Source organism: Ictalurus furcatus, chromosome 22 (genome assembly GCF_023375685.1).
Source record: "Ictalurus furcatus strain D&B chromosome 22, Billie_1.0, whole genome shotgun sequence".
Taxonomy (NCBI): domain Eukaryota; kingdom Metazoa; phylum Chordata; class Actinopteri; order Siluriformes; family Ictaluridae; genus Ictalurus; species Ictalurus furcatus.
Genome location: NC_071276.1, coordinates 18338346 through 18361136, shown reverse-complemented (window position 1 = coordinate 18361136; position 22791 = coordinate 18338346). Strand labels below are relative to the sequence as shown.

Sequence of the window (22791 nt, the reverse complement as noted above, 5' to 3'; positions counted from 1 at the left end):
TCGAAGTTGATGTGTTGAAGGCAGGAAAAATGGGCGAGCGTAAGGATCTGAGCGACTTTGACAAGCGCCAAATTGTGACAGCTAGACGACTGGGTCGGAGCGTCTCCAAAACTGCAGGTCTTGTGAGGTGTTCCCGGGATGCAGTGGTTAGTACCTACTAAAAATGGTCCATGGAAGGACAACCGGTGAACCGGCGACAGGGTCGTGTGCGCCCGAGGCTCATCGATGTGCGTGAGGAGCGACGGTTAGTCCGTCTGGTCCGATCCTACAGAAGAGCTACTCTAGCACAAATTGCTGAAAAAGTTAACGCTGGCTCTGATAGAAAGGAGTCAGGACACACAGAGCATCACAGCTTGCTGCGTACGGAGCTGCATAGCTGCAGACCGGTCAGAGCGCCCGTGCTGACTCCTGTACACCACCGAAAACTCCTACAATGGGCACGTGAGCATCAGAACTGGACCGTGGAGCAGTGGAAGAACGTGGCCTGGTCTGATGAATCATTTTCTTTTACATCACGTGGAGGCCGTGTGTGTGTGTGTGTGTGTGTGTGTGTGTGTTAATGTTATAGCCCACCATGAGCAGTTACAAATACTTGCACATTATATTTACTAAACCAGTGCTAGAAATTTAATACCGTACTCACTGCATAAACGATATACACACCGAGTCCGGCATAAAATCACCTTAACACACGAGCGAAAGAGCGTGTGTGGTTTGTTTGGTGTCGTTTCGGCTGTTACGGAGCAAAGTCTTTGCAAATAGATTAATAGAGCACCTTCGGGGAAGCGATTGCATCCACAACTCAGTTCAAACGAAGGGCAGGTGTTAAATTTGCGAAAGTCTGTTTCCACTAGTCGGAGATCAAATTGTAGCATTTACTTAATAATAAGTATTAATAATTAGACATTTATTACAATTATTCTTTGCAATTTTTTTTTACAATTCAACCGTTTCAAATGAATCGAATTTCCTATATTAAAAATAGATTTTAGGCATGTGTGGAAGTGATCGACCTGCCAAAAGTCAGAATGCTCAACACCTGGACAGGTGAGACACAGACAGCAGGGTTGAACACACCGACCTGCAGCGCTCTGTGTGTTTAATATCGTGGTTTGAGCCGATAGACGAGTGTGTGAGGGGGAATTTTCCCTCTGCAGGCCGAAACAGCGGCGCTAATTACAGCTGAGCCGCTCAGATCGCTCACACAGAGAGATGAAACACTCCTCCTTCATCCCTCACTCAGCGTAAAGCTGGACTCAGCTCACTGATCTGCTCTCTGCTTTAGATCCAAACACACTCGCTTACTTACATACACACACAAACACACACACACACACACTTGACTTCAGGACGTGTGTTAAAACAGCAGATGAAAGGTTGGTTAATCTTATGTACATACACACTCCTCCATCTCAGCGCACTAATGGAGCGTCAGGATGATAAAAAACACCAGGAACATCTGGGAGCAGGAATTCACTCACTCACTCATACACTCACACACACACACACACACATGCACACACGCATACACACACACACAGGGTGTTTTTGCTTTGATAATAGATACAAGATTGCACAGCTGGCAGCAGTAAACCCATTTCACCCTGTTCTCTCTCTTTTTTTTTTTCTTTTCACCCTCCTTCCTTCGTTCTTTCTCTCTCCTCATGTTTTATTCCTCCGAGTATCTCCCTCACTCTCTTTCCATCTCTCATCTCGGTCAATCCATCCATATTCCCGTTTTCTTCCCCCTTCCTATACTCTCGTCTCTTGCTCTCACTTTTTTCTCCACAGTTGCTATCTTTTTCGTCGTTATTCTCCATTTTCTCTCTGTTTCTCCTCTCTTTCTTCTTTCCCTCCACCTCTCGTCTATCTCTCGGTCTCGTTTTCTCTTCCCCCCCCCCCCCTTCTTTCCGTTCCTTCTTCTGCCCCAGCCTAGAATCTGTCTTTCTTGTCCTCATTATTTTATCTTTTCCCCTCCCTGTCTCTCCATCTCCTCCCTTCTCTTGCTTTCGTTCACTTCTTTCTTCTCCTCCAGTTTTAGCTTCCGTTTGTCCGTCTCTCTCCCTTCCTCCGTCGTGTTCTTCTTTCCCTCTTTAGTTTTGCTGCACGTTTCCCCTCAGCAGCTCTCTCCTTCCTCCCTGATCTGTTCTTCTTTCTCACTCTTTCCTTCCTCTCTGTCTATATTTCTTTCGGTCTTTCTCATCTTTCTTCAGTTTCTTTCTCTCTTTCTCCCCAGAGCAGCCTTTTCTCTTTCATTGTTTCCCTCTTACGTCTTTGAACCTTTCTTCTATCCTTTAATTTCCCTCATTTGTCTTTTTCCTGCCTTTTTCTTCCTTCCTAGTATCCCAGTATTACCTTTTTTTTTTATTCTTCCATCCTCTCTCTCTCTCTCCATTTCTTTTGTGCTCTTCTTTCTCTTTTTATTTGGCTTCACTCTCTCACTCCCTAGTCATTTCGCTCTGCCTGCATTTCTTTTCCCCGTTCTTTATCCCTCTTGCTTTCTCCTTCGCTGAAACTTTCCTTTTTATTACGTATCCCCTGTTCAAACTCGTTTCATCTCTTCTCGTTTTCCTTTGCCTTTCAGGCACCTCTGTGTCTCTGCCATACAGCTTTAAGTGTCCGGCAGTCCAGACTATTCTAATTGAAGTAGAACTAACACACACACACACACACACACACAATCACTCCATCATCATTCAGTCATTCCGTATCTCCTTTCTCCCTCCAAGGCAGTGCATTTAAACTCTGCAGATCCACAGATACACTCGCATGCAAATCTGTTTTTATTTCATCCAGTCATTATTCAGCACATTTTGGTATTTAATGTTATTTCTCAAATAAGATTATTTCACTTTCCATTTTTCCAGTTTGCATGTTCTCCCCGTGCTGTTGGGGTTTCCTCCGGGTACTCCGGTTTCCTCCCCCAGTCCAAAGACACGCATGGTAGGCTGATTGGCGTGTCTAAAGTGTCCGTAGTGTATGAATGGGTGTGTGAGTGTGTGTGTGATTGTGCCCTGCGATGGATTGGCACCCTGTCCAGGGTGTACCCCGCCTCATACCCGATGCTCCCTGGGATAGGCTCCAGGTTCCCCGTGACCCTGAAGGAAGGATAAGCGGTATAGAAGGTGGATGGATGGATGGATGGACTCTGCATCCCAAACCACTATAAACACTACTCCACTACACACTTACCCGAGATGGCAGTACCATCGAGTCGTACACATTATTATCGTAAACCACCGGAACACACACTCACTATTTACTTACACTCATTTATTATAAATACTGAGATCACATGTTGTCCACAGTCAGAGAAAACAGTCATGCTTTCAATTTAAAATGCTGTCTTTTTCCATTCAAATGCTGATTTCGCAAAGCGACGTATCGAAGTAAACAATGCGGAAGACTTTAATCTGTTGGCCGATAAAAACGTTTCTGACGCACTGTATTTCGGCCGGATTTACCACGGAGACCAAATCTATGAACTGATCCGGAGTAATTCAATTAAAATTCCTTCTTTATTTATTTATTTATTTTAGAAGAAGAAGAATTTGAAAATATTTTCTGCCCTACTTTAGTTCTAAAACAGATTTTAAAAAAAAAGAAAAAAGACAAGAAAAAAGTCTACACACCCCTCTTAAAATGGCAGGTTGTATGTGTGTGTGTGGGGGGGGGTTAAATAAATAAAGAGTTCCTCACTTCCTGAATGTATTCTGTCCATCCCTGATTATTCCTTCATACATTTAACATATTTATTGTATTAATTTATTATTAATTGACTAATCATTTTATTATTATACTACTGTGTTACTGTTACGAAATTAGCACCAGGGAGAAAAAGAATCACAGCACGACAGGTTTCATTAAAACCAGCGCAAATTTATACATGCGGCTGCCGGGTATCGATACCGACAGCGCAATCTGCAAAAAAAATATCTTTTCACAATACACTTAGTGCACTGCTGCGCTTAAAAGGCGCGTTGAAATCTGACAGTATAACGGAGTGTTAGTGCAGCAGCTGTGGGGTTTCACAGATTTGCAGTGTTGTGTTGATAAACTGCCTTGTTTTCTCTCTGCCTCATCCTTTCTCTGTGAAAGAAACATACACAAAAACACCATCATCATCATCATCATCGTCATCATCGTCGTCGTCAAACACAGAGAGAAGTTTTGAGACAACAAGCCTTTAAAATATTATTCAGAAATAATGTCAAATCATCACTGAGCATCCTCCAAACCCCCCCACTCCTAAACATCAAGATATAAACAAACAGACAGATAAACATAGAAATGCATAATGGGCAGACAGTTAAATAGATTTAGTCAATAAATGTAAGTCTATATACATAGGTAAATTAAATTATAGACAGAGAGGTGTAGGTAGGTAGACAAACAAGTGGAAAAGTAAGCGGGTAGACAGGTATATGGATAGGTAGGAAGACAGATGGGTAGACAGGTATGTGGGTAGACAGGTAAGTAGGTAGGGAGACAGGCGAGCAGACAGGTAGGTGGGTAGACGGGTAAGTAGATAGGGAGACAGGCGAGTAGACAGGTAGGTGGGTAGACGGGTAAGTAGGTAGGGAGACAGGCGAGTAGACAGGTAGGTGGGTAGACGGGTAAGTAGGTAGGGAGACAGGCGAGTAGACAGGTAGGTGGGTAGACGGGTAAGTAGGTAGGGAGACAGGCGAGTAGACAGGTAGGTGGGTAGACGGGTAAGTAGGTAGGGAGACAGGCGAGTAGACAGGTAGGTGGGTAGACGGGTAAGTAGGTAGGGAGACAGGCGAGTAGACAGGTAGGTGGGTAGACGGGTAAGTAGGTAGGGAGACAGGCGAGTAGACAGGTAGGTGGGTAGACGGGTAAGTAGGTAGGGAGACAGGCGAGTAGACAGGTAGGTGGGTATACAGGTAAGTAGATAGGGAGACAGGCGAGTAGACAGGTAGGTGGGTAGACGGGTAAGTAGATAGGGAGACAGGCGAGTAGACAGGTAGGTGGGTAGACGGGTAAGTAGATAGGGAGACAGGTGAGTAGACAGGTAGGTGCGTAGACGGGTAAGTAGATAGGGAGACAGGTGAGTAGACAGGTAGGTGGGTAGACGGGTAAGTAGGTAGGGAGACAGGTGAGTAGACAGGTAGGTGGGTAGACGGGTAAGTAGGTAGGGAGACAGGTGAGTAGACAGGTAGGTGGGTAGACGGGTAAGTAGGTAGGGCGACAGGCGAGTAGACAGGTAGGTGGGTAGACGGGTAAGTAGGTAGGGAGACAGGCGAGTAGACAGGTAGGTGGGTAGACGGGTAAGTAGGTAGGGAGACAGGTGAGTAGACAGGTAGGTGGGTAGACGGGTAAGTAGGTAGGGAGACAGGCGAGTAGACAGGTAGGTGGGTAGACGGGTAAGTAGGTAGGGAGACAGGCGAGTAGACAGGTAGGTGGGTAGACGGGTAAGTAGGTAGGGAGACAGGCGAGTAGACAGGTAGGTGGGTAGACGGGTAAGTAGGTAGGGAGACAGGCGAGTAGACAGGTAGGTGGGTAGACGGGTAAGTAGGTAGGGAGACAGGCGAGTAGACAGGTAGGTGGGTAGACGGGTAAGTAGATAGGTAGACAGGTAGGTGCGTAGACGGGTAAGTAGATAGGGAGACAGGTGAGTAGACAGGTAGGTGGGTAGACGGGTAAGTAGGTAGGGAGACAGGCGAGTAGACAGGTAGGTGGGTAGACGGGTAAGTAGGTAGGGAGACAGGCGAGTAGACAGGTAGGTGGGTAGACGGGTAAGTAGATAGGTAGACAGGTAGGTGCGTAGACGGGTAAGTAGATAGGGAGACAGGTGAGTAGACAGGTAGGTGGGTAGACGGGTAAGTAGGTAGGGAGACAGGCGAGTAGACAGGTAGGTGGGTAGACGGGTAAGTAGGTAGGGAGACAGGCGAGTAGACAGGTAGGTGGGTATACAGGTAAGTAGATAGGGAGACAGGCGAGTAGACAGGTAGGTGGGTAGACGGGTAAGTAGATAGGGAGACAGGTGAGTAGACAGGTAGGTGGGTAGACGGGTAAGTAGATAGGGAGACAGGTGAGTAGACAGGTAGGTGGGTAGACGGGTAAGTAGATAGGTAGACAGGTAGGTGCGTAGACGGGTAAGTAGATAGGGAGACAGGTGAGTAGACAGGTAGGTGGGTAGACGGGTAAGTAGGTAGGGCGACAGGTGAGTAGACAGGTAGGTGGGTAGATGGGTAAGTAGGTAGGTAGACAGGTGAGTAGACAGGTAGGTGGGTAGACGGGTAAGTAGGTAGGGCGACAGGTGAGTAGACAGGTAGGTGGGTAGATGGGTAAGTAGGTAGGGAGACAGGTAGGTAGACTGGTTGGTAGACAGTCAGACATACATGTAGAGAGGTAGGTAAGTAGACAGGCAAAACAGACAGGTAGGCAGCTAGACAGGTAGGTAGATAGGTGGGAAGAAAGACATACAGGGAGGTAGGTTGGTAAACAGGTAAGTAGTTAAGTATGTAGAAGTAAGTAGGTAGGGAGACATATGGGGAGACAAGTGGATAGACAGCTAAGTTAGGAAGATGTGTATGTAAACAGGTAAATAGTTAGGAAGACAGGTAAGTAAGTGGATAAACATGTAGGTAGAAAAGTGGGGAGACAGGTAAGTAGGTAGGTATGTAGACAAGTAAGCTGGTAGGGAGACATGTGGGGAGACAGGTGGATAAACAGGTAAATAGGTAGATAGACATGTAGGTAGAAAAGTGGGGAGACTGGTGGATAGACAGATAAGTAGGTAGGGTAGGTAGACAGATAAGTAGTTAGGAAGACATGTATGTAAACACGTAAATAGTTGGTTAAACAGGTACAGTAAGTACACAGACAAGTGGGGAGACTGGTGGCTAGACAGGTAGACAGTTAGGTTGACAGGTGTGCGGACATGTAGGAAGGTAGACGGGTAGGTAGACAGGTTGGTGGATAGACAGACAGACAGGCAGACAGGAAGGTAAGTACACAGGCACACACAGATTGACTGATGGACAGATAGGTGCTGATTTCTAAAATAAATGATCACTGAAATAAAACACACTATAGATACAGGGTTCTTAGGATGACAACGGGAGCATTTCTGAAACGGCAACGTTCTAACGCTTCCCTCACAGACACAACGTAAAGAACCCTTTCAGGGTGCTGAACTTAACCGTTCTAGATAATAGCTTTAACCTGAATGAATGCTGATCTAAAGCTGACCAAAATACCCAGCCTCTTACAGTAAAGCACAAACACACTGGAAACATGCACCTCATCATCTCATCATGGAAACCAGGACAAATATAAGATGCTTATTTCTTTCTGCTGTAATACAATAAAGATGTGAGATTAAAGTTGATTCTAATACCAGTTTTCCAGTATGACAAACATGATAGATGTCATGCTAACCAAAAAAAAAAAAAAAAACCAAAACAAAAATAACCAGCACTGAAACCATCCAGATTGTTGCTTTAACGTTTATAATCGCTGACCTACAACTGATCTCCAACTGACCGAAACGTAATGAAATCAGACTCGCTCTTAATCAGACTCCCATAACAGAAAACACACAACGGAACAGTGGATCACGTAACACAAAACTGGTCTGAATTACGCTGATGTGGATTACTGCATCCACTAAAAACTCCAGCGTGGATAACAAACTCTCTTTAAGCAGAGACACGTCTTATTGGGAAACAAAGGATTCTTAAACGAGAATAAATACGTGTTATTAGTGTTTAATAACTCATGAACGACGGCACATTTCACCTGCAGGACCAATTTTAGCTTCTCTTTGAGTTCCACACTGCAGGGATAATGCTCATCAGCGTGATCGATGTGCATTGTATACAGTAAGTATTCGCCCCCTTTGAGCAATTTTGTAATGATACATCGTGATAAAATAAATACAAAATAAATACACCTGTTCCTGGAAGTACCCAGATTTTGTTAGAGAACCTAAACAAACTCAAGGTCAAGCTCAAGGTCACTTTCCAGAACCTTCAAACGAACTGTCCCTCGGTGGTGAAATGAACTTCCAGCCTCAATCAACAGCTAAAGACCCAACTCTTCCGTGAACACGTAACTAACCCCTAAAATGCCAACCCCCACGTTATTAATAAAAATAAACGATAAAAAATGATGGAAAAAAAAACTTCCTCTGGCTCTTACACCTCTACTCTGCGCACTTTGCTTCTCTAGAACTCAATTATAAATCTTCCACAGTAGCACGACGCGTATTGTTCTCCGCTTGATATCTCGCTTTGCTTGCATTTCCTCATTTGTGCGTGGCTTAATCTTAATATAAAGACCATTGTGCTTTCGATACAAGTCCAGGAGAGACGTTCTGGGCTGAAAATAAGTAAATAAATAAATCAGGCTTTGGTTATGAAATAATATTCCAAACTATGCACAACCTTCTGAGCATCATTAAATGCATTATTAAATTATATATTTAAAAAAATAAATAAAAATTCTCTCTCACAACATAGTGAAGACTTCGCAAAACAAAAGTCAGTGACCGGATAAAAAGGAACTTAGTAATGGAGGAAACCAACCAATGGAGGTCATGGGTAACGCGGAACGTGATGCTACCACCACCATGCTTCACTGTGAATGTGATGCTGTTCTCAGGGTGATGAGCGGTGCCAAACGGAGCTCTTTGTACAAAGAACTTCCCATTTTGCTCTCATTAGACCAGGGAACATTTTTCTACATGTTCGGCGAGTCTCTAATGTGTCTTTTGGGTTGACAAACTTCCATAAAAGCCTGATTTGTGAAGTGTCCAAGTGAACATCTGAACATTCTGTCATCTTAGATGTGGATTTCCCCTGTTCCTTCAGAGTTCCCCTTGTGGCAAAGTACAATCAGGGAGAATACTTATGCAAGGCACCGTATATATATATATATATATATATTATATATATAAATAAAAATTAGGATTCAGCATGGTTGTTGCGCTTGACATAAATTATCCATAAAGTAGAATCTGTAGTTGTACGACGAGGGCCGTCATTACTACTGCCGATTTATGAATACGAGTACAGATTTGTGATTCTTAAATTCATGATCTTGAAGCATGTAACGGTTATATATCTACTTAATCGTGCCGATTCCTGTTTCTGTTTCTTACTGTGCTGTGAAACAGAATTAGATTTACACTAGATAATTATGTGCGTCTTTTTAAATGAATTCAAAACAATTTCATTGATCTGGCCATTAAAAAAAAAAAAAAGAAAAGAAAAAAAAAGCTGCTCCTGACGAATACGGTAACGTCGCGACGTGTACTTGGCACTTGATTTGTTAAAATTCCTTTTTAAAATGATTGTGGTATACATAAATTGCCATACACTTCGCTCTGCTACCGTGTCCGAGCCGTCACCACTGGTTTCCATGACTACACATTTTTAACGCAAATTTACAGTATTTCCGGTTGTCGTAGCTGTCCGAACACGTCATCCCTGTACGTCGCCCATTATATTTCAAATGTGTGTGTGTGTGTGAACGTGTGAATGAGTTAATGACTTTACTCAGTTGTGGTAAGTGGGACTTGGGCTTGCTAAGGCATGATGGGAAACTCGATACCTGGAAAGTACCAGGGCGTCTGGGATAAGAGGCACGACATGCAGGCACACGTGCACACACAGACTGTAAGTGTAAGTGCGTACAGTTCTGTATTTACACTCGCACACACGTTCACTCATATCATATACGATACATTTACACAGGACAATTTTACACACACACACACAATAACTGTAAGCATAACCAAATATACTGTACAGGGTTCATTTAGATGCTTTAAAATGAAACCACAGGACTTGGATGTATTACGCACCAATCGTTTTAATTGTATACGATATTAATATTCTGTAATGCACGTGTAATTACACAAACTATACAATTTTCTGTACTGGATGTATACACTATTATTATTATGAGGATGCGTGTCATTTAGTATAATATACACGAGAGGAAAGTACACGAGACTACATCGACGTTCCTTACAGTACTTCGGTTTACTTTTCTTTAAAAGAAAAAAAACAAAACAACAAATGTCGGTATACTATACTTTTTGGTAATCAAGGACTTTTTGTAAGTATCGACAGTTGGTGTAAATCTAATCACACCGTATAAAGCCGGACCCGCTAATCTTTGGCGTTCGAGGATGAGAAGATATTGATTACGCGTACATTTTATCACATAGTCTGTTTATAAACTAGCTTTGTGTCGGAATTTGTTCATTAGCACGTAGTGAACTAGACGGCCGTTACGGGCGAATTACGTTCCAAAGTTGCGTCGATATTTACGTGGTGGATTCGAGTCGTTTTAAAACGGCCGAAGCAACGATCGCAAAAAAAATTAATTTAAAAAAACCTCCACGTAATTGTGTACGGACTGTAAAATCCATGACATGAAATATTCAGAGTCTGTCCTTGTGTTTTGATGCATTTATGATGTCTGATAAAGTGTGTGTGTGTGTGTGTGTGTGTGTGTGTGTGTGTGTGTGCTCGGGAGAACACTGTTAAAGAAGTGACAGGGTCATATGCACGTGCTCTTTATTATATATAGGTGAAAAGCATGGCAGCCAAATACACACACACACACACACACACACACGCACACACACACACACACACACACACACGCACACACACGCACCACATAATTTACTGCAAACATCCGTTATGCATCTGCCAACTTTTCCACTTCAGACAAAGAGGAAAGACATTTTTTCCCCCTGTTTCTCACCCAGGTACAATTATATGCAAATTCAGAATTTGCATAAAAACAGGTGAAACCCCATCATAGCTTTCTCTCTCTCTCTGTCTTTCTGTCTGTCTGTCTGTCTGTCTGTCTGTCTCTCTGCAGGTGTGTTATCTTTAACTCTTCTCCTGTTACTTCTTCGCTCAGGATAAAAGACATTTGGTGGGGTAATAAGAGGGGACAAAGGGGCAATATTCAGCCCTCCTCTCCCCCTCCCCCCGGCTGTAACTCTACACTACACATTAGTAAATAAGGGCCCTGAAATTGAGGCAGTAATGAGAGAACAGTAACACGTAAAAAAAAAAAAAGAACGGGAGAAAGAAAGAGAGGATTCAGGATATCATCCTGGGACCAGTACACACTTTTGTCCCGCCGCTGAACCAATAAACTCATTCGAATGTTTACGATCCCACGTTCTCCTTCTAGTCGTGTAAACGTTCTGAGCGTTCAGCCTTCATGTCACCTGATTGTAGAAACTCCTGATGAATGCGTGGTGTTTATTCCGTGTGTTACTTTTCCACAGGTCTGACCCTCGGCTGCACACTAAACCTACACCCTGTACCCCAGGAGCAGAAATAACCGTAAACACGAACACTTCTGGGACGCGGCCTCAGCGTGTGTCAGTGAGTCAATAAGTACATCAGAAATGAATCGGTAATGAAGTAAGGAAATAAATAAACAAATAAGTAAGATAGTAAATAAGTCTTTAAGTAAGTAAATAAATAAATAAAAAAAGACAGTAAATAAGTAAGTAGGTAAATAAGTCAGTAAGTAAGAAAATAAATAAGACAGTAAATAAGCAAATAAATAAGTCAGTCAGTAAGAAAATAAATAAAAAGAGACAGTAAATAAGTAAGTAAGTAAGTAAATAAATAAATAAATAAATAAATATAAGTCTGTAAGTAAGTAAATAAATAAATAAATAAAAAGACCGTAAATACGTAAGTAGGTAGGTAAATAAAGAAAGGAAGAAAGAAATGAGACGGAAAATAAGTAAATAAATAAGTAAATAAATAAATAATAAGTAATTAAGTAAATAACTAAGTCAGTAAGTAGCTAAGTAAATAATAAATAAATAAGACAGTAAGTAAATAAATAGTAAGTAAATAAGTAAGTCAGTAAACACACAAACAAACAAACAAACAAAGGTAAATACATAAGTAAGTAAAAAAATAAACAAGACAGTAATTAAGTAAATAACTAAGTCAATAAATAGCTAAGTAAATAAATAAATATATAAGACAGCAAGTAAGTAAGTAAATACGTAAATAAAGTAGTGTAAATGTCAAGAATAATACTTCACTACTGGTAACTAAATAAAAACAAAACTGAATTATTATTATTATTATTATTATTATTATTATTATTATTATTATTATGATATTGCCTCATACTGTAATTTTCTTTGTGACATGATTAAAATACAAGTGAAGATTTAAAGGGAATCTGCCGGCCCTAGTGTCAATCAAAAACTTAAACACAAATAAACAAAATCGGTCAAATCTGTTCATCCATTAAACTGATGTAGAACCCTACAAGAGAGTATTTTCAGAAGGTTTCAGGGAGAACCACATTAGAAAAGCAAGAACCCCCTCATGAAAGGTCTGTATGTTTATTTATTTGTTTTTTTCACATTGTATACGAATAGAAAACAAGAAGCTGTGAAATAAAACAGTGTCGGACGCCTAAATATGAAATTCTTTTATATTTGCGTTCCCTTAAAGAAGCTTCGAAAAGACGTCTCTGTAAATGTAGAAGCTCTGATGAAGTATTTTGAACTAATCTGAGCGATTTATTGCGCGTTTCCTGTCTGATGGTGCAGGTGTGGATTTTGCGTATCACGTTTTACAAGGTCCAGGTGAGTTTTATGACTTTCACCCACAGGGCTGGACGCTCTCGTCCCCTTTAATCTCTCACTTATATCACGTCTCGTCTTCATCACCTCGTGAGACTCGATCGCTCTGATCCGTCCTGAGAGGCGTGAGATTAATGAAGACAGCTGGGACAATGCGAGCTGAACTTTCCCTTTTTAACACACAAAGAGATGTTTTTACCTCGCCCTTTATTATTGTACTGCTCCGGACGAAGGCATTTGACCATGTTAATGTTGATTTGGAACACAGCCGGTCAGATATTCAGAGCGCCCTGTAGTGTTGGGTATGTGTTCATTTGGTACACACACACACACACACACACACACACACACACACACTCACGCTCTCACACGTAACTTCACACACTCTCACATGCTCTGACACACTATAATGTGTTCTTACACACTCTCATATACTCACACACACACACACACACACACACACACACACACACTATACATGCTCTGACACACTCACACACACTATCACATGCTCTTACACACTCTCACTCACTATCACATGCTCTTACACACTCTCACTCACTATCACATGCTCTTACACACTCTCACTCACTATCACATGCTCTTACACACTCTCACACACTATCACATGCTCTTACACACTCTCACACACTATCACATGCTCTTACACACTCACACACACTATCACATGCTCTTACACACTCACACACACACTATCACATGCTCTTACACACTCTCACACACTATCACATGCTCTTACACACTCACACACACACTATCACATGCTCTTACACACTCACACACACTATCACATGCTCTTACACACTCACACACACTATCACATGCTCTTACACACTCACACACACACTATCACATGCTCTTACACACTCACACACACTATCACATGCTCTTACACACTCACACACACTATCACATGCTCTTACACACTCACACACACACTATCACATGCTCTTACACACTCACACACACTATCACATGCTCTTACACACTCACACACACTATCACATGCTCTTACACACTCACACACACACTATCACATGCTCTTACACACTCACACACACTATAACATGCTCTTACACACTCACACACACTATCACATGCTCTTACACACTCACACTATCACATGCTCTTACACACTCACACACACTATCACATGCTCTTACACACTCTCACTCTCACTCTGATTTTTTTGTTCAGAGCGCTGTGAAGGGATCTTTTTTTCACCTCAGAAATATAGCTAGACTGCGCCCAGTGCTAAACTTCTCTGTGGCTGGAAAGCTGATTAACTCATTTGTCACTCGGGTGGATTACCGTAACGCCTTTTTAGCCGGAGTTTCTAAATCCACAATCAACAAACTGCAATATGTTCAAAACTCTGCCGCTATTTTATAATAATTATTATTAACCTTGTTGTTGTTCTTATTAACTTTCATATGTTTTATTTTTCTGTGTACTGCTTATTTTGTGTACAGCGCTTTGAGAAGCTGCTTTTAAAGGCGCTTTATAAAATAGAGTTTATTATTATTATTATTATTATTATTATTATTATAGCATATGTCTGGGAGTTGGGAGAAAACTGGAGAACCCAGAGGAAACCCACATGATTCATTTATATACATCTTAGTGAAACTGGTGAATTAGTGCGTGATTATAACACAAATCCAGTCACATACACTCACATGTATTAGACACATTCACAAACATAAACTCACACCAAAGTACTAGATTAAAAAAAAAAAAATTGTACGCGCTCACCTCTTCTGTTTCCGGGTGTAGAGGACGATCGCGATCACCATGACGACCACAGTGAGGACAGCACCGACGCTGCCCAACACGATTCCCAAAATGTTGTCTACAAAAAAACAAAAAAGGAAAGAAGAGCAAACAAACATGACTTCTGCCCTGAGTCGAATGCGAGGTCGGGAACATCCGATTCAGGAAATCAGATGTGTTCAACCTCGTCTAAACTCTGTGTGTGTGTGTGTGAACTAGTGAATATTAATGACCACTTTTAATCTGCTTATGAATATTAATGAGTAGTGACAACAGGCTGTGAGGGATTATTAGTGTGTGAGACCTTCAGCAGACATTCAGGAACAAAAAAACACAAAAACAAAAAAGATTTTGAAGCGATGACAACAAAAAACACAACCAAAAAAATAAATAAAATAAAAATACACTAAATTATCAATAAAATGTGTTTTAAAAGTGCATGCATGGTGGAAATGAACTATCTTTAGGATACGTGCTTTGCTGCTTGTTTATAATAAAAACAAATTGTTACATAATTATGCATTTAAATATATTAAATAATTCAACTATATACATGAATCAGATCGAGTACATTGACTATTTGAAAAAAAAAAAAATCTATTTACAGTATCTATATGAAATATGTAAAAATGTATGCATTTGCTCCACCCACTTTTGGCTAAACTGAAATTTCCACATCACGCTAGGTCAAACAGCAGTTACGTAATGTCAGCCTCGGTTTAAACCACACCCCCCTCCTGTTAGAGTGATCTTTTGTTCTCGAGTACGTGGAGTGATCTCAGACATTTTCCGAAACAAATGAAATGGCGCATATAAGGCACCAGTTGAAACACAGACACCGTGTCACTACCCCGTTCCCGTTCTCGGTCATCCGAACTCTCTCTTTCTCCCTCATGCCTTCATCTGACCCTCAGCTCTCCCTCTCTTCCCCTCTCACCATGGAGGAATGCACGCGCGTGACACGCTAATGCGGGAAAGTGTTCAGCAGCAGCAGCGTCATCACCTTAAACGCTGATGGATGTGGGCTTCGGAGAAAGAAAGAGAGAGAGAGCGAGAGAGATAAGGAGGCTAAGAGCCCATATCCTGCTGCAATAATCTACCTCTCCGCCCTGGTTACAACCCGTGTTTATGAAGAGTTATTTACAGTACGAAGAGAAGAGAAAGTGTTTGGGATAAAAGGAATAAAACACTTTGGGACGTGCCGTTGTTGGAAAATAATCAACTTCAGGGTAAAGGGAACTCTGTTTCATCACACCAACCTATCGTTGATTCATTTCCTATAACGGCACACCTGCGTGTAAATATTCATATACTCATATGAATATTCATATACTCAGGGGTCCAAGCACCAAACGTGCCGGAACCCTGTTGTTTTTGTTCGAGATTTTCTCCTTCTTCTTCTTCTTCTCTTCCATAAAAACGGCTTGTGCAGACCAAATCTACTGTAAATCGTACAGTCGTGAAACTTGCTCGATAGTTAGTACTCCATCCTGCAACCCAGACAAGTGAGATGAGCCTGATCAGCCCAGTGGTGGCGCTACAGCACAGGGTTTTATGGTTTGGCCCTTTTCTCATGCGCCGAAAGTTTCTCTCATCTCATGGAGGAAATAAAAAAGCCTATCACACACGTTTAGCTCCTCCCACTTCGAATTGCACAAAATGCGAAACCTACCTGCAGATTTAATGAACATTTCCTTCTCATACACACGTTCTACTAGGTTCGGAAACCACGCGTATTTATACGTAACACTACCGAGTTTTAAACGCCTGGAGCACCAGGTTCTGTTCGCACCTTCTTTGGTATTTTGGCAGATATCCGCCTTGCTAAAAGAAAAACAGTCATAATGACAGTGTGTTTCCTTCTGTATTCGCCGGAGGGCCGATATCGACAACTGTCCAAACAGCAACCTTTCAGGAGGCGGATTAACGATGTATGTATTTCTATAAATGAGGAAAAACATTCATATAAACAAAACCCAACATATAAAGCCTCATAGTCTGGTACTAATTAGTCACTGAAATGGGTCTCAGCTAATGTTTATAGACAGAAGTGTTCTATTTTGATTTATTTTAGCATTGTTCTTTTTTTTTTAAATTCTTTTATATGTTCCATTTATCTGTTAATACCTGACTGTACATTTTATTTTACTTTCATTACAGATCCTGATACATTTTTCTAAATACCATGAATACGTTTCATTTGGGGCGCACGGTGGCTTAGTGGTTCGCACATTCGCCTCACACCTCCAGGGTCCGGGGTTAGGGTCCCGCCGGGGCCCCGTGTGTGCGGAGTTTGCATGTTCTCCCCGTGCTGCGGGGGTTTCCTCCGGGTACTCCGGTTTCCTCCCCCAGTCCAAAGACATGCATGGTAGGCTGATTGGCATGTCTAAAGTGTCCGTAGTGTATGAATGGGTGTGTGAGTGTGTGTGTGATTGTGCCCTGCGATGGACTGGCACCCTGTCCAGGGTGTACCCCGCCTTGTGCCCCATGCTCCCTGGGATAGGCTCCAGGTTCCCCGTGACCCTGAAAAGGAGTAAGCGGTATAGAAGATGGATGGATGGATGGACGTTTCATTTGTGCCTTTGAATACATGAATACATTCGTGCCTTTTCCATTTTCCTTCCTTTTTTGTTAAATATGTATATTTTCATGAATGTTCAATAATTAATTTTATTTTTTCATGTCTCAACTGTTGGGTGCGTTCGCAAAACAAAACAATAAAACGTCACCACGTCGGTGTGTGTAACGAGACGACATTGCTATATAATTATATCCGGCATTATAGGATTTGCAGGATTTTTCCTCATCACTAACAAAAAGAAAAGTCAACAAAGAAGATAAGAGAGACAAAGAGAGACGGAGGGAGAGACGATGAGTTGTCTCCCACCTGTTAGAGTCTTTTTTTTTTTAATAAATCCGTCTCTAAATCCTTAAATCCCTAAAATCGACTTCACCTTTCTTCGAATCAGAACTTTAATCATTAAACGCCTACACAGGAGAAGCTCAGGTTCGCTCATCACTGACGCAGAGAGAAAGGAGACAAAAGGAGGAGAGGAAAAGTGGAAAAGTCATCAGAGGGAAACAAACGGAGTGTGCAACAAAAAAAAAGTTTTGCTTTCAATTCACACGAAAAAAAAATGTTCCACTGGGACGCCTGCGTAATGCTAACGGCTCCAAATAAACCTCATAATATCATTCACAAATGTAAAAACAAAAACATGTCAAAAGTTATTTCGACAACATGATACCTCATCTAATCCCTAAAGTTTAATAAATATAATTATTAATCATTACGGACAATTTAGAGATGCCAATCAGCTTATATCGCATATCGCGAATATCTTTCTTGGGGAAGAAACCGGAGTAGCAGGAAGAAACCCCCGGAGCACAGGGAGAACATGCAGACTGCATGCATGCAGGGCGAAGGCAGGAAGTGAACCCCCAACCATGGACGGTATATATAGTTGCAATCAACCCCCATTGCAAATCAGGTTTATTGTCAAAAATGTACAGACTTTCAGCTGTTTGAAATGAACAAATCAAACAAAAGCAGTTGAAATAGTTCAACACAAGGAATGCTTCAAGTGGTTTCCCCGAATTCCACTGAAAATGCAACTTATAATGATTTCTCCAGTCTCAAAATGATTTAACCCCCTGAATAGAATCCCTCACAATAAGACAAATATACAAAACAGGTGTTGTCTCAAGCTATCAACGGCTGAAACCAGAGTTCTGAGAAGGCAGGTTGTGAAAAACCCTCGAGTGACTGCAAAAGACCTGCAGCGAGACTTGGTGGGAACAGGCACTGCGGTTTCAGTGAGCACGGTAAGGGGGCGTACTAAACGCAGAAGGTTTCCATGCCAGAACTCCATGACGTACACCACTACTGACCCAAAAGCACAAGAAATGTCGGCTCAAAATCATATGAATAAGCCACAGAAGTTTTGGGATTCTGTTCTGTGGAGCGATGAAACAAAACTGGAACTTTTCTGCATGATGGATAAACGGTATGTCTGGAGGAAGAAGAATGAAGAAAGAACACTCTGTCCACAGACAAGCACGGTGGAGGCTCGGTGGTGCTCTGCGGCTGCTTTGCATCCTCTGGCACTGGAAACCTGCAGCGTGTGGAAGGCGAGAAGGATTCACTGACGTATCAGGAAATCCTAGGAGAAAACATCCTGCCGTCTGTGAGGAAGCTGAAGCTTGAAGCACTAGATCTTCCATCAGGACAATGGTCCCAAGCATACCTCAAATTCCACCAAGGCTTGGTTGCAGAAGAAGTCCTGGAAGATTCTACAGGGCCGTCACAGTCACCTGACTTGAACCTCATAGAAAATCTCTGGTGGGATTTCAAGAAGGGGGATGCAGCACGCAAACCCAAGAATATTACTGAACTGGAGGCCGTTGCTCATGAGGAATGGGATAAGATTCCTCAGGAACGCTGCCAGAAGCTGTGCATCTCGTTTGCAGCAGGTCAACGGGGGGTTGAATCATTTTGATTGCAAAATCATAAGTATCATATTGTATTTGATACATTTTATGTCAAATGTAAAAAAAATAAATAAATAAACCAATGCAAACATTTCCCCCCCCAACATTTCAGGTCAATAATGAGACACACAGTTGGTCTCCGGATATTTTTTGCTCCATTTCCCTCTAAAAACACAGCAGAGGTCAGGAGCGATGAACCGTGTCGCAGCTAAGTGTCTTCATGTGTTTGGTGGATAAACTCCAGATCTGATTCGGGACAGAACCATCCTGTAGATGTGTATCACGAAGGAAGTGTGTGTGTGGTTCTGCTCTAATGACGCTAAAGAAGTTAAAGAACACATCCAAAAAAACAAAAAAAACAGATCACCGGGGCAGGAGGAACGGAGACGTTAAAAAATTATTACTATATATATATATATCAGAATAACAGCCTGTGGACATTTGTAGGAGAACCTCTCAGTGAGGCACATCAGCTATTTGTTAAATTCCATCAGAGACACATCTGATTCGACTTAATAAGAAAGCCCAGACCCGCCCCAGGTGTGCCGGCGGTGGAATTTACTAAATACATGACGGTGGCTGTAAATACTACGTTGCCTTGAAAATGACTATCACGTTTTGACAGATATGTAACTAGAGTCTCGTTTCAACAAGGACATTTTGGTCATGTGGTGTTTGAAAGAAAGCAAGCAAGATAAAGACGGGAAATGTCGAGGAAGAGTCATAAAGCTGTCTGATCACCCGAGGCCAGTCGTGAGATGTATTTTGTATTGACTCGGACTTGTCTCAGACTTACGTGCATTTGTACTGGGATTTGTCTCAGTCTTGGCCTTGGTCTCTCATCTTTGTGTTGTCTTTTCTTTTCGAATGCGCAATGTTCAGCAAGAAGTAATTCCTTTTTCTAGTAAACAGTCTAAGCATCGGCAGAATACACGAACCAAGCCAGCTAGTTGAAGTAGACTTGGTCTCAAAAAGGATTTGACGGTTTTCGGTCTGGCTTCCATTTGGACTCGATCCCCTTAAGACGCAATCTTTACTCGATCTTGGCTAGTTCTAGCTTTGGACTTGATGATGGCGGTCTTGACTACAGCCCTACATCAACCGAAAAGTCGTTTCCTTAAGAAGTCGTAGAAGAGAAGTCTTGAATAACTGGTCTTGTAGTGCTTGTGGAAAGACTGTAGTACTCTGAAGACTGCAAAGCAAGGAGTGAGAGCCAGCGGCAGAAAATAACGTCTTACAGACTCCATATTTGAGATTTTTGTTCTACAAATGGGCCAGGATTTTTCATGATAATCTGGAGAGAAGAAACAGTGCTGCCTGTTTGCAATTGACCTTGACCTTTAAACAGTGCATAATGGTTTGCACGGGATGAGTCGGTTATAGCATCTCCCAACCGAATCTGTTTCACTAAGGCTGATGAGAAAAGAAATAACTACTAGTGACCAATGGACAAAACAGCTTGTGGATTAGAGAGGTCAAAGAACAAGCAAAAACCCATCCAAATTCAACATCTCAGAGCAGGACAGTATCTCAGAGCACACCACATTCTAGACACCGTTTTTAATGGAGCATGACAGCTGAAAGCTAAGTTGTTATGCTGTTAGAAGCGTCAGAATTTGGAATAAGTAACCGAGTCCACGGATTCGTCCGGTTCGGTGTCGAGAGTACAGGAGTGTGGTGTGGTGGCAGTGTGGTGTTGTGAGGAACGTTTACTAGGGAAAAAAAAATGTACCCAAGTCAAATGATAAACACCACAAAAATGAAAGAAGTAACAAAATGACCCACACCAAACAATAAATGAAGTAAGAGCAACAAAAATGACCAACGCCTAATGGAACAACAAGATGAATGTAACAAAAATGACCTATATCGAATGATAAACAAGCCAAAAGTAACCAAAATGACTCATACCAGTGATAATTGAGATAAAAGCAACACATTGAACATGATAAACATGATGAAGGATACAAAAATGAGCCACAATAAATGATAAATGCGGTAGAAATAACAAAAACAAACGAGGAAAACAACAAGAATGACCTACAGCAAATGAAAACTGAACAATACACAGGGTAAAAATAAAAAAATGACCCACATCAAGTGCAAGAAACCAAAGTTACCCAGAAAGTAACCGAAACGAACAAAATGTGATACTTAAATGATAATGGACACGCCATACTAACGCAACAGAACTAACGAATATTCCTTGTTACTCACGTGTTTGCCTCAAATACCCTAAATATTCTTTAAACAGAAAGGAAGGTCTTGAAGAAAGACTATTCCAGACATCGGACCACCACCTAGTGGCCGAGGCATTAAAACAAGACAGGGGCAAGTCAAAAGTTAACCTTCTGGGGCCCCTATACCCCCTGAGGATTTTCTGAATCACTGCAGTGTGTCTGAACATTTCATACCTTTCATCACCCAGTAGTTCACTGCTTCATCAGCCAGGATCACAGTCCTGAGATGTCAGTCCTATCAAACATCTTTGGCATGGAGTGCAGAAGGCTGTTAGCAGAAAGCAGAGAGACCAACTGTGCAAGAAGTGCGCAATGAAAATGTCCATATGGAACAATTTTCCTCTGAACATCAAAGGAGTCGCAACACGCCAAACACATAGATCTACCTAATAAACACACTGTTTAGCGAACCGTACATGTATGCGTATAGACTTCCTGTAAATGTGGTGTTTAGGTTGTTCTCGGTATTAAGTGCTACGCATTAAGCCGTTGGCACTACTGAGGTTTCTCACGCCTGCACGTTTGCATTTTCTCTGCTTTAACTTGCCAGACTAGTCTCATTAATTACCTGAGTTGAATCAGATGTGTTAGATGAGGGAAACAGTCAAATATGCAGTGCATGGGGTTCCCATTCCAAGCCTGGAGTTGGGCAACAGGCTTAACTATTACCATCACACACCATCATCTGCTCCTGCTCTCTGGCTGGCTCGACCAAACAGCACAGCCGGTCTCAACACTCTGATCACGGAAAAAGATTCGGATGTTGCTTCAACACTCGTTGCATTTATAAATAAACCTTTAAAAGAAGTGTGAAGATATTTTTATTTAACGTCTGCATAAATTTATTAAACACTGGATAATTTGTGAAAATCTCAATTTTAAAGATTGACGGATCTAAAGTCAATTAAATTTACTCAGAATAAACGATAAACAAAACAACCTTTACCCAGAGTAAACGATAAACAAAACAACTAAATTACTCAGAGTAAACAATAAACAAAACAACATTTACCCAGAGTAAACGATAAACAAAACATTTACACAGAGTAAACAATAAACAAAACAACTAAATTTACCCAGAGTAAACAATAAACAAAACAACATTTACCCAGAGTAAACGATAAACAAAACAACAAATTTACTCAGAGTAAATGATAAACAAAACAACTAAATTACTCAGAGTAAACGATAAACAACACAACCAAATTTACTCAGAGTAAACAATAAACAAAACATTTACCCAGAGTAAACGATAAACAATACAACATTTACACAGAGTAAACGATAAACAAAACAACTAAATTTACCCAGAGTAAACAATAAACAAAACATTTACCCAGAGTAAACGATAAACAAAACATTTACCCAGAGTAAACAATAAACAAAACAACCAAATTTACTCAGAGTAAACGATAAACAAAACAACCAAATTTACTCAGAGTAAACGATAAACAAAACAACCAAATTTACTCAGAGTAAACGATAAACAAAACAACTAAATTTACCCAGAGTAAACGATAAATCAGACAGAAGCAACAAAAATTACTTATGGCAAACAAAAAACCAAAACAGTTGCCACAGTAACCAAAATAGCCATGCAATTCGTAGAACAAAGGGAAAGCAACAATAAGAAAGAAACCATTAACAAGG

The 22791-nt window shown here is 41.4% G+C and overlaps 1 protein-coding gene across 2 annotated transcripts in view; it reads right to left on the bottom strand.

The window, feature by feature from the left end:
- Window positions 1-3861: 3861 nt before the first annotated feature.
- Window positions 3862-22791, bottom strand: part of susd2 (sushi domain containing 2) — a 32905-nt gene continuing 13975 nt past the window's right edge. For both annotated transcript variants that reach the window (XM_053610171.1, XM_053610172.1), the window contains 2 exons: window positions 14393-14489; window positions 3862-4089 (listed from right to left, as the gene is read on the bottom strand). In XM_053610171.1, coding sequence (XP_053466146.1) covers window positions 4029-4089; window positions 14393-14489 — 158 coding nt within the window. In that variant the 3' untranslated portion in view covers window positions 3862-4028. The remainder of the gene's footprint in view (window positions 4090-14392; window positions 14490-22791) is intronic.